This window comes from Mixophyes fleayi, chromosome 10 (assembly GCF_038048845.1).
Source record: "Mixophyes fleayi isolate aMixFle1 chromosome 10, aMixFle1.hap1, whole genome shotgun sequence".
Taxonomy (NCBI): domain Eukaryota; kingdom Metazoa; phylum Chordata; class Amphibia; order Anura; family Limnodynastidae; genus Mixophyes; species Mixophyes fleayi.
Window position 1 is genome coordinate 99,481,089 of NC_134411.1, and position 15,363 is coordinate 99,496,451.

At 43.6% G+C, this 15,363-nt stretch overlaps 1 protein-coding gene across 6 annotated transcripts in view; it reads left to right on the forward strand.

Annotated features, from left to right (window-relative positions):
- The first annotated feature begins 1,651 nt into the window (after positions 1–1,651).
- FHOD1 (formin homology 2 domain containing 1) overlaps positions 1,652–15,363 on the forward strand; it is an 88,967-nt gene continuing 75,255 nt past the window's right edge. For all 6 annotated transcript variants that reach the window (XM_075189270.1, XM_075189274.1, XM_075189272.1 and 3 more), the window contains exon 1: positions 1,652–1,916. In XM_075189270.1, the coding sequence (XP_075045371.1) occupies positions 1,752–1,916 (165 nt within the window). In that variant the 5' untranslated portion in view covers positions 1,652–1,751. The remainder of the gene's footprint in view (positions 1,917–15,363) is intronic.

Sequence of the window (15,363 nt, forward strand, 5' to 3'; positions counted from 1 at the left end):
TGTCCACCTTGTATGTCCCTGTTTTATGTATGTACAATTTTCCCTGCTGTACAGCGCTGCGGAGCACTGTGGCGCCTTACAAAGCTACGATAATAATAATGATACACTGATATAACGAGAGTGAAAAACATACTCAAAACAAGTTCTAGTTGGACAGACATTCTCCATGTCCCCATAACAGTTATGGACCATGTTATGCTGCATTGTTGGCAATTGAGACCTGAATGTAACAATCTGTCTGGGCCCAGCGGTGATACTGATCTCAGCATAGTACATGTTGTAGATTTGGCCGTGTACCGGGGTCTAATCACACCTAACTGGTTTTTATTTATCCTTTTCTTGCTCTTGGATCCCAACCTCACATTTTTGCCAAACTTTCTGGTTTTTGTCACATTTTATGAGATCTTGTGACGCCTCCATTCACTTCCATTCCTGTCTCAAAATTTGTTTTTCTCACGTAGTTCTTTCCAGAGATATAAACCACAACATGAACTTCCAGAAATGTCATTATCTAATGAGTAAGATTCCGGGACTACAGACAATGTATAGTCATCAGGGGTATGGAACAGCTATTAATACTAATAATAATAATAATATATATATATATATACAGAGCAGCTACAACATGACAACCACCTGCAGAATATTGTGTAGGTTCCTCTGGTGGCGCCAAAACAGCTCTGACTCATTGAGACTCACAAGACCTCTGATGGCGACCTGTGGTATCTGGCACCAAGACGTTAGCTGCAGATCCTGTACGTCTCTCTGTCAGTGACAGTCTGTCAGTCACACAGGGACAGTCTCTTTCAGTCACACAGGGACACTCTCTCTTTCAGTCACCCTGTGAGTCTCTTTCAGTCACACAGGGACCGTCTCTCTCTCTGTCACACAGTGACAGTCTTTCCCTCAGTTACTCAGTGACAGTCTCTCTCAGTGACAGTCTCTCTGTCAGTTACTCAGTGACAGTCTCTCTCAGTGACAGTCTCTCTCAGTCTCAGTGACAGTCTCTCCCTCTCTCAGTGACAGTCTCTCTCAGTGACAGTCTCTCTCTCTCTCTCAGTCACACAGGGACAGTCTCTCTCTCAGTGACAGTCTCTCTTTCTCAGTGACAGTCTCTCCCTCTCTCAGTGACAGTGTCTCTCTCTCAGTTACTCAGTGACAGTCTCTCTCTCTCTCAGTCACACAGGGACAGTCTCTCTCTCAGTGACAGTCTCTCTTTCTCAGTGACAGTCTCTCCCTCTCTCAGTGACAGTGTCTCTCTCTCAGTTACTCAGTGACAGTCTCTCTCTCTCTCCCTCAGTGACAGTCTCTCTCTCTCTCCCTCAGTGACAGTCTCTCTCTCTCAGTCACAGTCTCTCTCTCTCTCTCCCTCAGTGACAGTCTCTCTCTCAGTTACTCAGTGACAGTCTCTCTCTCTCTCTCCCTCAGTGACAGTCTCTCTCTCTCAGTCACAGTCTCTCTCTCTTTCAGTTACTCAGTGACAGTCTCTCTCTCAGTCACAGTCTCTCTCTCTCTCCCTCAGTGGCAGTCTCTCTCTCAGTCACAGTCTCTCTCTCCCTCAGTGACAGTCTCTCTCTCTCTCTCCCTCAGTGACAGTCTCTCTCTCTCTCTCTCTCTCAGGCCCCGCCCCGCCCATGACGTCACGGCCCCGCCCCGGTGCCCGGTGACTGTGGGGACTGAGGTATCTCCGGGCTGTGCAGCAGACACCGGGCACTCTCCGGGCACTGAGCAGCGGTGACTGAGGAGCGGTGATGGCGCTGATCCCCTGCCGGGTGCAGTACCTGGATGACAGGGACCCGTTCATCTGCACCAACTTCCCGGAGCCCCGGAGACCCCCGGTGTATAACTTCCCGGAGACCTCCCCGCTGGGCGAGCAGCTGCCGGCGCTGTACAAACTGCTGGAGGCCCCGCTGAAGGTACAGTCAGTATGGTATATATATATATATATATATATATATATATATATATTATATTATATTATATGTATATAGGGGGGGTCCTGAGGGCCCCGCTGAAGGTAGAGTGTATATATATATATATGTAGGGGAGGGTCCTGGATGGGTCACTGTCACTGGGTGACACAGACAGTATCAGCCCCCATCATACACATGGAGCAGCAGGATCATTGCACCTAATCCCAGGACTGTGAGTTATTTGTGGCTGCACAAGTCACTTCTTGTAATGTTTTCCACAGATCTGATTGGCTCCTCCAGAGATGCCCCTGACTGCCCCCCACCCCAGTGCCCTGCAATCCCCTATAATATGGCTCCTTAAGAGATGCCCCTCACTGCCCCCCACCCCAGTGCCCTGCAATCTCCTATAATATGGCTTCTCTACAGATGCCCCTCACTGCCCCCCACCCCAGAGCCCTCAATCCCCTATAATATGGCTCCTCTACAGATGCCCCTCACTGACCCCCCACCCCAGTGCCCTGCAATCTCCTATAATATGGCTTTTCTACAGATGTCCCTCACTGCCCCCCACCCCGGAGCACTGCAAGCCCCTATAATATGGCTCCTACAGATGCCCCTCACTGACCCTCCCACCCTAGTGCCCTGCAATCCCCTATAATATGACTCCTCTACAGATGCCCCTCACTGACCCCCCCCACCCCAGAGCCCTCAATCCCCTATAATATGGCTCCTACAGAGATGCCCCTCACTGACCCCCCACCCCAGAGCCCTCAATCCCCTATAATATGGCTCCTCTACAGATGCCCCTCACAGACCCCCCTCCCCAGCCCTCAATCCCCTATAATATGGCTCCTACAGAGATGCCCCTCACTGACCCCCCACCCCAGAGCCCTCAATCCCCTATAATATGGCTCCTCTACAGATGCCCCTCACAGACCCCCCCCCCAGCCCTCAATCCCCTATAATATGGCTCCTGCAGAGATGCCCCTCACTGACCCCCCCCCCACCCCAGAGCCCTGCAATCCCCTATAATAATCCTCTTCTGCAGACCACAGTCCTTCTATCCCCTGGGGCAATCTGACACTTCTTCTGCAGAGCAAGATTGAGGAGTGCAACCCTATAATATAAAAGGCTGTCACCCCACCATATTCAAAAGAGAAATCTGTGCACCCCAAAATTGTGTCTGTTAAGCCTTAATGGGTTTGCAGACGTCTGCTTTGCTTTGTGTCATTCTGCATTTGGATGTTCTCCCTAATCCGCTCCACTGCTAATCCTGGGATGCAAGTAGCTCTGCCAGGTGAAAGGGTTAAGCCCTGTGTCTGGGAATATTTGATCACGCCCTCCTTCCATATATGTGTCTATCCCAAATTTAGCTGAAGTAACTGTTGGCAGGCCTGGCGTAGTCTAGATCCCTGGCAGGAACATACCTTCTCTCCATGACCCTTTGATCACTCCTCTCTGCTTGTACTTAAATCTCTCCTGGCTCCTAAAGGAGTTTGCAGTCTCCATAGAAATCGGGCCCTGAGTGAGATATTCTGGCCTGGCTCATAGCTTGTACACCTGTCACTATGCGGGCACCCTGGTAACTGGCATCGTCCTATAGGACCCACCTTGGGGGGGGGAGATCAGACACAGAGAGTCTGCAGAACAGGTTTCAGTGCATGTGTTGTTGTCAGGTATATTGTGCTGAGATCCCAGGTGTGGGTGTCTTCCGTTACAAAGGAAAGTTTAGGAATGTCTTGTCCTGTGAAATCAGAGGTCACCGTGAGTCATACTTGAGGGTATAAATGACTAACTACACTGTCACAGTCTGCTTACTGCTAATACATTAATGTACTCTTAATCCACGATTAACAATGTTTTGCCTTCTCATTGGTCAGGCGTTTGCATCCCAAGTGCTAGATTTACTAAACTGCAGGTTTGAAGAAATGGAGATGTTGCCTATAGCAACCAATCAGATTCTAGTTATCATTTTGTAGAATGCACTAAATGACAGCTAGAATATGATTGGTTGCTATAGGCAACATCTCCACTTTTTCAAACCTACCGTTTAGTAAATATACCCCCATATGTGTAGCTGCTCTACACGTTAGGAAATCAACATAATAGAATGGCTTTGGGATTCTTACATGTATTGTTTACTAGTATAATGTCGTGGTTTTTTTGTGTCTCATGTAATCATTGCAGTAAAGTTACAACATGCTCAGTATCTTACAAGACAAAACACAACAGGGCTTATTTAATAACCTGGTGCGCTTTGTGCAAAGGTATTGTTATCCATTACCACTACTAAGAAGTTTGCTTTTGACTATATAGACTGCACTAATATATATATATATATATATATATATATATATATATATATATATATATGATCTGACCTGACTCGACTCGACTCTGGCTGATACGTGTTTTGACATATTGTGCAGCTATTAAATAAGCTGTTATATCAGTTCGTTGCTTTATATAGGACATCCATTCTCTTTCTTGTCTCTGCACAATTTCCTTGCCCCGTTGAGCTGACAATCTAATTATGCATGTGACACGGGCAGGAAATGTTTATAAAGTGGTCATTCTTCCCAGTTTTTTGTCCATTATTCGTTTGGTACACAGATCCAATGGGTATGGGACAGATCTTGCAGCGGCACCGATCCTGCCTTGAATTATTAATAAGCAGCGTTGCTGATGTAAAAATAGAAATTACTTGGTTTCCTGGTAAAGCCAAACGACTGTGCTAGAGGAATCCAAGGCCTACGTTGCTTGGAATCCACTAATATATCTGCTATTTTGCCTACCGTGTCATGTAGCTGCCAATATCCCTGATGTTTTTTCTACCTGTCAGTAGTCGCAGCTGATATGTTGACATAATGCCGAGGATGAATGTTACTCCACTTTCCATACTCCTGTGTTTGTTTATATTCCATCTATCCTACAGTTTTAATGCTAGACTTGAGGCCCTTTCACATATGCATTAAAAACAATTATTTTGCATGTGTCCAGGTTTATAAATAAGTGCGGTGAATGGGATAATTGTGCGTATTTAAAGAAGTATGTGCATTTTTTTTTATTCCTAATTGCCAAGAGCCATAATCCTGCTTTCATGTGATCTGAAAAATCTGCGTTCTACACTGCATTGCCTTGTGGTAATCTGGGAATGTTTCCCTATAACTAATGTTGTTTACACTGCACGTTATGTTCAGCATACACATGATTATGCAAATGTGAAAGGGCCCTTTCAAAGACATATAGTTGTGAATTGACCAACATGATGACCGGAAATGATACTGACTCTGCAGTAGGGATTAATTGATCCCTACAGATCGGCAGTAGGCAGCTTATGACACTATGGGGTATATCTACTAAACTGCGGGTATGAAAAAGTGGAGATGTTGCCTATAGCAACCAATCAGATTCTAGTTATAATTTATTTAGTACATTCTGCAAAATGACAGCTAGAATCTGATTGGTTGCTATAGGCAACAGCTCCACTTTTTCAATCCCGCAGTTTAGTGAATATACCCCTATATCGGTGATGGGCCACCGTATACGCTTTGAGAGCCACATGTTCCCTATGCCTGTTTGAATTCTATTTGTGCCCCCCTCCCTCCCCAATCTACCATATCTGCATAAATACAAGCATTAATGAGGAAGATAAATTTTAATTTGCAATTGTCAGTTGCATATATATATATATATATATACTTATGCAAGGATTGCACCACGCTAGGTTATTAAGCCCTTAGGGTGTAATTTGATCCATACTAAGCCATCGCTCTATGCATAAATTTGTGTGGTAGAATGCGGTGTCCTGCTAGCTCTCGCAGAACAGATGTGGGATCAAGTTTTTAGTAAAAAAAAAATATAAAAAAAAATAACAATGTGTTTATAACCTTTCCTTGGCCAGCTCGTATTGTTTTTGTTGCTTTTCTAGTACAAATTGATCCTGTGTAGTTTCTGGGGGGGATTTTGCGGCGGTGCATTGTGAAACTGTAAATAAGACACTTAATATCCTCTAGATGCGACTGCAAATTCCATTGTCTTAAATCACATGTCTTATGGAAATGAATGTCCTTTGTTTGTATTTTGGGTTCTGTTCTCGGGAGCCCCTTAGGAGGCCAGGACTCACTTCCTATTGTGACTGCTGAATATCCTGCTCGTGGGTCATTGCACTTTTGTATTTCTTAGATTTGATCGTTTTAAACATTAGTTGAAAAAATTAATTGCAGGGGAGGAAGTTATTGTGCAGCCGAGATCCACAGGCTTAAAGTGTTGTGTGAATCATTATTCATGTTCCTGCACATGCATTTAACACTCCAGATAGTTCATCAGTATTATTCAGCTCATTGATACCCAGGGGGTATATTTACTAAACTGTGGGTTCGAAAAGTGGAGATGTTGCCTATAGCAACCAATCAGATTCTAGTTATCATTTATTTAGTACATTCTGCAAAATGACAGCTAGTATCTGGTTGCTATAGGCAACATCTCCATCAAACCCGCCGTTTAGTAAATATACCCTCCAGTCTTTGCTCTATATATTTATGTTAGATACTTTAATTGTTCTTTAAACATCCCACAATGTTGTAACAAAAAAACAACATTCTGCAACTTGTTTCAATCTGGATTTGTTTTTCCTCCCAAGCTGTTTGTCTTTCCAATAATGTTGTTTTCTGGTTGTGCAACAAGGTGAGATGGTGACTTCAATAAAAGTCAATGAGAACAGTTTGCAGGGAAGAGATTTGTAGCTTCAGACAAGCTGAGCGCATTTTACATTGCAGACTCAGCCGTGCGTTTGGCTGCGTAAGACGCAGTGACCGTACACGGGAGATCCTCTTTAAATTGGAGTTGCAACATCATCACCCTTGTGCTCGACACAGCTTTATAAGCACTTCCATCTGTTCCGCGGAGATCTCATTACTATTTTGGTCCGAACAACAACCTATTCGATGATACATGATGGTTATTCATCCTATTTTGAAATACCACAGTTTTATTTTTCACCAAGTACACTATTAAGGGATTTCGAAACCCGCGTTGCTCTATATGAACATGTTGAATGTGATTGCTTCACTTTAAAGTGGAACTAGACACAATAGATAAGCACAGTCTTTATACTCCCCCATATACTTCCAGTTTTGTTTACTGCCTAGAAAACACATCCATTCTTCCTTATGGCAATGCAGCCTCTAGAGTTCCAGCTTCGGTCTGTGTTTCACATGGGTTTTATCATTATCATCAACATTTATTTATACAGCGCCAGCAAATTCTGTAGCGCTTTACAATTGGGAACAAACATTGATAAGACAATACTGGGTAATACATACAGACAGAGGTATGAGGGCCCTGCTCGCAAGCTTACAATCTATGGGACAATGAGAGTTTGAAACACAAAGGCATGTGCTACATTATATTGCACACTGGACCAGCTAGACTGCAAAGGTAAAAGTATTGAGTGGACTGTGTGTGTACCAATGTTGGTCAGAGGGTTGTCGTCTTGTGTTAGCTGTGTAGAGGGTGGTAATAGGGTAACCTAGGGAGATTAAGATGGTGGTTGAGGAATATTATAAGCTTGTCTGAAGAGGTGGGTTTTCAGAGCTCTATGAAGGAGGAGCCTTGTGTGTGTGTGTGTGTGTGTGTGTGTATATATGTATATATATATATATATATATATATATATATATATATATATATTAGTATTATATGCTGAAGTCATGTGACCAAACTTGCAGTGATTTTGTCATTTGTGCGACTGATCTACATAAAATTGGGAGCAGATCCGATTGTTTGATTATCTGGCCGATTGGATCTGAGTGCGTCTGGCCAACATTGCACCAACTGTACAATCTTTCAAAGTACTTTAGTGTATTTGCCTGAGTACACACTGTACAAACTATACAAAATTTCTCCCAATGCGATATCCTTAACGATTTTACCAACTAGTAAAAAGAAAAAGCCACAATCAGCATGTTGATTCCTGTGTACACATTATACAAGATTTACCTTCAGATCTGTGCTCTTCATCTGTCATAACAATCGGCTGAAAAGACCGTGGTTCTGTAAACTGAGGAGGACACTTCTGGTCGGGAGTGCTGCGCACTGCAGAATTAGAACTAAATTATTCCATCGTTGAACGAGATTTTTAGTCCGGTTTAAAAATCAAATAAAACGATAAGATTAGCTTTGGAGCTGTAACTGTTCATCGTTGCATGGTACGCGCTAATGCGATATCGGGCCGAGCGGTCGTTTATCGTGTGATTGACCGTATATTCGGCTGCAAACCCTGTAGTGTGTACCCAGCCTTTACGAAGAGTGTAGGCAGGTCTGTGATTATGGAAATGGTCTTATTTGTAAAAGAAAATGTGATATTAAAAAAAGTTAAATGCTGTTATGGAGGAATGATTGGCTAATTACAGTAGCATCTAGCGAGCCCCTTGTAAAATATTTTCCACTAAAGCACCAACCAAGGAAAAGTAACGTAGAGCAGTAAAGAATTCAAAATATTGACCTGCTTAAGGGTATGTGCTCCCAGGCGTTTGCTGAGCTTGCAGATTAAGCGGACCTGTAAATAGTGATCTATCGATCACCATGGGAAACATTTTGTCTATAACCACTGGATGTGGACCAGGCTTCTGTGTCTGCCCAGTCCTGCGGTACAGTGAGTATTGACAAAGCTTCCTCATGATGATCAATAGGGCGCTAATTTAAGGTCCGCTGAGACTGCGCTCTGCTAAAGGTGGAAATTTAGTTACTTTTGGGGTTGCCACAAGATGTTTACAGTGTTTTATTTTGAGAACAGTCCGCTGCCTTAAGCTGGGTGCACACTACACAGTTTTCATCCAATAATCGGCTAAATCAGCCGACATACGACCGCTCGTACAAAAGTCGGGTCAGTGTGTGCAGTGACACGATGGTCGAAAGTCTGCCCAAATGGACGATTGTCGCCTCATTTGGTTGGTCGTACCGTTTAATATTTTCGTTCCAATCTCGTTTCCGCTGTGCAGTGTGTATAAACTTCCGACCGATCCACAACAGTGAGTACGAAATTACAGTCATTGCTCATGACAACATGGCTGTAAAAAGTCGCTAAAGGGACGTCCGCTCTTCCCTTTATCGTCCTAAACAAGGCTAGTGTGTATGCAGTCCATGGACCGAGCGATCGGAACATCGATCACATGTAAAATCGCTCTACATAAAAAGTTGGTGGAAAATTCTGTAGTGTGTACCCAGCTTAACAGACTCCACAAGGGATATAACGCGAGATTAGGTTAGTCCTTTACACCAGATAGTAATTGCACTGATCCTGCAGGATTGCCCTCAGAGATTCCTTATCACAGACCCCATGTTTACAGATACTGGCTGAGAAAACACATTCATACAAACATCTCCTTGTTCTTTTATTACTGTTGTAGTGCAAACAACATGAAATACATTTCTAACTACCTCAAAAAAAAATATTATACAAAAAAACATGGATCTCTGCACTCAGCAAATGCACAATTAATGCTGTTGTAACTACTGTTCTATATTAAAAAATGGGGAATATTCATTGCACTTATTGCAGTATATGTTAAACTGACCAACTTGCGCTAAGTCGTCCCATTCCGGCTAGTCCTAACATGATCAAGTACTATGCTGTTTATGTGGGTTAAAGCAACCTGCCCACAGCTTTTAAAGGTAAATCATCCCCAAGCGCTAGAAGGCATAGGACACCTGGGACTCGTCTAACACCATTTGGAAATAATTCATGTAAAGAACTAAAGATTGGGCTGCAAGAGAGCTGGGACTTCAGCTGGGTGCACACTACAGAAATTACTGCATATGTGATTTCTGTAACAATTTTACCAACAACTGAAAGTCCCAATGAGCATGTAGATTCCTGTGTACACACCTACACCATTTACCTTCTGTGATTTTCATCTCTCATAACCATCTGCTGAAAAGATCCTGACTCTGCAAACAGCTATGGACGCTGCAGGTGGTGAGTGCGTACACACTTCCATATTTGCCCAACATCGTTCCATCATTGAGCGTCATTTTTAGGAAGTTTTATAAAGTCAAATCAAACTTTACGATGTGCTTTGGTACGACAAAACATGATCGTGGGAGCGTGCACAGTAATGGCACACACATGGTCCTCTATCGTTTGATTGCCGCTATAATGGGATGAACAACAATTAATGCGATTCTAACTACTTTTCTGTATTGGAAACCGGGAATGTTAGGATTAGCCAGGAGTGAAGGAAATCCTCAAAATATGACGGAGGTGTGTACCCAGCTTTATAGTGACGGTAGTTTAGTCCTACAGAAATGTCAGCTGTAAGATAAGAAGGATACTTGTATTAGATTAGAATTACAGCAGGATATTGGACAGCACGGTGGCTCAGTGGTTAGCACTTCTGCCTCACAGCGCTGGGGTCATGAGTTCAATTCCGGACCATGCCCTTATCTGTGAGGAGTTTGTATGTTTTCCCCATGTTTGCGTGGGTTTCCTCCGGGTGCTCCGGTTTCCTCCCACACTCCAAAAACATACTGGTAGGTTAATTGGCTGCTATCAAAATTGAACCTAGTCTCTCTCTGTGTGTATGTGTGCATGTTAGGGAATTTAGACTGTAAGCTCCAATGGGGCAGGGACTGATGTGAGTGAGTTCTCTGTACAGCGCTGCGGAATCAGTGGCGCTATATAAATAAATGGTGATAATGATGATGATATTGTAGTGAAACTGGTGGTTCGTGTGAATTATTGTCCTTGTATGTCAGCCAGTCTCATTGGCTTCCTCTAGTTATAACAATCTGCTTTTATAACCGCGGTCTTAAATCTCACATAAAGGATACAGAAAGCTGACGCCCACCCCTGGTTTAGTATAATTACATTTATTCATTAATGCTTCTTGGGATTGGCTGACACTTCACTCCCCAATAGATTGCAATAGAGTAAGTACCTCACAAATGACAGAGGAAATAGTTATTCCAATTGTATTGTTCTCTATGTGACATTTGCATAGCAAAGCTTAATTACATTACTAGTAGTTCTTGAACTACCGGTGTACATTAGGGTCTATAAATTAGCGCCACCTAATGGCCACATTTGTATGACAGTTGCAGGATCCTTGGTCACTGAGCAATAATATTTTGCAGTAAATATTTTTCAGATATGTCCCTGTTTTTATCCCGTAGGAAGTGTTAATAGACTAATCTAATGTTTCCATACAGTACAGTATAACATTCATAAATTATTATATATATATATCCTCTAAACCACTCTAGCATGCTGGGACTTGTAGTTTCACAGCAACTGGAGAGCCGCAGGTTGTTGGCCGCACATCATTAGGACCATGCTCTTTGGAGAAGCCACTCCGCCAGTTGTCCTTGTATTAACGATTTAATTAGCAGCACTTTTACTGTGTGAAAATAACTTTTTATTTAAGGTGGGATTTGTTACATTCTCTAATGAGGTTTAAAGAGCAGCCTGTCCCCCAGATTAGGAACTAACACCAAAGCGTTACCATTGTGACCGCTTTGAGGTTAGTTGGACACTGCTGTTAAATTGCTTCATTTAAGATGCTTTTCATATGCAGGTTACGCTCCTGTAAATAAGTGAAACTAAAGATCATTGTGCCAAACGAAACTGTGCATAATTGCATTTTTACCCGGTATGTTTAAAAACCCCGCCAAAAAAATGCAGACTGAACGCCTTTAGATATGCACCGAAATGCATACATGAACGCAATGCGGTCTTTAAAAAAAAAAACACACATTACAAAAAAGTGCATACGGAGCCTTACACTCCCCCGACACCTCTCCGTCAGATATTTCCTTGTACAGTAACTGCTTTTGTAGCTGGTGTATAATGGCATTCCTTAATCTCCCGGGAATGCTAATCATTTTCAGGGTAGAACTCTCCAGCAGGTAAAGAGGCATTGTCAGCATACAGACATTATCCTGGGTAATTGTTTGCTAGTCAGTAAGAAAATGACCAACACTTCAGTTAAATTCCACCCAAGCTGCATGCACCAGTGCACTGGGGCCCGACTAGCATGACAGACCTCTAATTTTTTTTTATTTTTTTTTTGAGGCTACTTCTTTTGTTTTTAGCAGATTTTGTCATTTCATATTTAGGTGTCAAAAATAAAATATTATTTGTTTAATATAAAATTGTATATAAAATGTTTGTAAAGGTTGGCTGTTCAGGGGAGCTATTGACGCAGAGATAGGGTGGGGGGGCTGGTGACGTGGAGATGGAACAGGGGAACTGTGGCTGGGATTATGGGACTATCTGTTCTAGCACTTAAACATTACAGGTTTAACATTCCTTTCCATGAAGAAAGGTGACTTTGTATAACCCCACATCCTTCTGACAACAGTCACTACAGTCCCCTCCAGCGAGGAGTTGGCTTGTTCCTTGGAGAGGTCAGGGGTTGTGTTTGGCTTACCCCTGTGTGCTAACTATCTTTTCAAAGGCATGTCGACCAAGCCATGTTGCATTTCTGTTGTTGTTCTGTAAGATTGACGTCATTCTCCTTACATATTGCTTTTGTCTCTAGAAATACCAAGTACAACATGTGATTATGCATCAGCGGTACAGAGGTATTGTGACACCCTCCACGAAGACACAATAGTAGCACTTTAAAGGTTATATCTAGCTTTAAAAAAAACCCACTTATTTGTCAAAATGAATCCCTCAGTCTCCTTAACCGGATTGTGGCGACGGGGGATTCTCCTGAAACACCCTCTTCTCTGGACTGTTGGTTTCCCCTGATGAAATTGCTGCTCAGCATAGGAAAGCCCGGTGTTCAGAGCAGGCCGCAATCCTGCTTCCTACTCTGACTTTAGACAAACACAAAATTATGTTTTAAAATTCTACCACCACGACTGTCGGCGCTGGGACTTTGTGTCCTTTTTATGTCGGCCGCCTGAAGTAGCGCAGGAGTTCTAGCAGAACTTTGCGCGGCTTATTTTGTAAATTCGCCCTCCCTCATGTAGAGGCGCAATTCTATCAGGAAATCGCAACAGCTCCGAGCAAGTAAATGAGAGGACAGAAAACAAAGGATTGTGCGTAATATTTTCTATTCGCTGACCAAGGCTATACCGTCGGATGCTACTAAAATTCCGTTGGATCTATCGTTTCTTCGCCTAAGTGCGCTATTCAGGAAATACATCAGAAAAGCGCGCATTGTTAATAATGCATTTTGGATGGTGTTGTACATAACATTAAATAAAGTGATTGTTTAAGGTGACTCTACTTCTCTCTATTCCCTCACCTTTGTATGAAATTTACTGACTTTGAGCACCTGTCAGGAAACAAGAGGGTGTGAGTTGAGGATGTTTTTATGTTGTGCAGTTGGAAAATGACAGATTCACTTTGCTGGATGCCTACAACTCAGGCACACAAACGGTTAATGTGCGACAAAGGTGTGCGTGCATTTGGCGCCCTTGTTTGACCGCAAGGTACAGACTGATTACAGCAGGTGAGGAGCACTGACCGCAGAGGAGTGAAGGCAGCTGGGATTTCACTTAAACTGTACCCACCCGGACAGCTGCTGTCTAATAACAGCGCAGAGACTATTTATAACGTACGAGGTAACCGTTCCTGACCCGACTCTAGTGATGTCACAGCGTTATTTCTGCATGTCCTTCCAGTGTGACACACGGACGTATACACCTTCTATATCCGAATACTCTGGTACCTGTATTCTGTCCACTTGGAGCGACTACAAAATTGTATAGAGATTAGGTAATTAAGTCAGACTGGGGCTGTCCATTAAAGATAAAAATGGGGATTCAACTAAAATTTCCTAACAAAAGGAAAATGTGTTACATCGGCGATTTGTTCATTGAGAAATACGAAGCACGAAATTTGACATAGACATGTCTCTCATCATCATCATCACCATTTATTTATATAGCGCCTAGATCCCTTAGATTGTACGCTCCTCTGAGCAGGGCCATCTCTCCTCCTGTTTCCACCACTTCTAACTCTGCTCTCCAGCTACTTAGCCCTCCTCCTCAAAGGTCCTCCACCCCACATCCACTTTCGCTCCCTCCTCCCCCCTGGGGGTCTCCCTGTCTTCCACGCCCCCCTTCTTGGGCCCCGTCATTTTCGGATCCTCCCTCCCCCTTCCCCGCCCTCTCTAGCTGTGCATTGAGCGTACTGAGTTGCTGTGTTTACTGTACTGTGCTGTCTCCCATTGTATTGTGATTTTGTTTGTCTCTGTGCGGCGCTGCGGATGCCTTGTGGCGCCTTATAAATAGATATTAATAATAGCGCCACTGATTCTGCAGCGCTGGACAGAGAACTCACTCACATCAGTCCCTGCCCCATAGGAGCTTACAGTCTAAATTCCTGAACATACAGAGAGAGAGAGAGAGGGACTAGGGTCCATTTAGATAGCAGCCAATTAACCTAGCAGTATGTTTTTGGAGTGTGGGAGGAAACCGGAGCACCCGGAGGAAACCCACACAAACACAGGGAGAACATACAAACTCCACACAAATAAGGCCATGGTTGGGAATTGAACTCATGACCCCAGTGCGATGAGGCAGAAGTGCTAACCACTGAGCCACCATGCTGCCCAATGTCAAATGCTCTTATGAGGACCGGATGTTTGTCCTGGAGAGGGAGGTGTTGGGGTGAGCGAGGGTGACGCTCGCTATTTACGGAGTAAGCGCGTCTAGTTTTGTAGAGCAACGTAAACACGAGATCTCTCTTGTGGAAATGAAATAATTAAAGTGATGTTGAGCTGGAGAGGGTGTGTTTTTTTGGGGGGCTTTCCTTGCCTTGTGGAAGGGGGACACTTGAATTTGATGCAACATTTGCACAGCGCAAATCTTCAGATTATTCGCACGGTTAATGAGGACCAGTCAGTGTGACTCCATTCCCCATCGCTCGCTGACGGTATTAGTCACCATCCATGTCCGCACACAGCATCGCTCACTCACACATCTGTTACGGGTTAGGCTTTTTCTCTGCCAGTTCCCAATTTTAGTTGCACTGTGGCATGGGATGAACTGTTTTCACAGTCTGGCATCTGCTTTAAGAGGACGGGGTCCCTGGCACAGGGAAGCGTTTTGGTAAATTGGAGTCTGAAAGCTTTGCTGATCCCGTTGTGAAGCAGATGGCTGTTTACTTGTTTGTGTTATTGATTCTCAGAACATGACAACATCACCGAGTCTTGGTTATGTTGCAGACAAAATAAACTGCAGTGTCACCCGTCTGTCGTTTGCTGATAACATTTTTTACAAATTGTCTGGCAGGTTTTGGAAGCATTTTTGTATCCGGTAGCGATAGTAGCTCCTCTAGTATCAGACAATGCTCTTTGTTTTTAGACTTTAAGGGTATCTCCCAGCAATAAAAGCCAAATGCATTGTGGGTCTGGGATTGGAAGGAGCATGTGGATCGTTGTCCTCTTAGGCCCATTAGTGAGGTTCCAGTTTGCTCCTAAGCTGTCGGGCT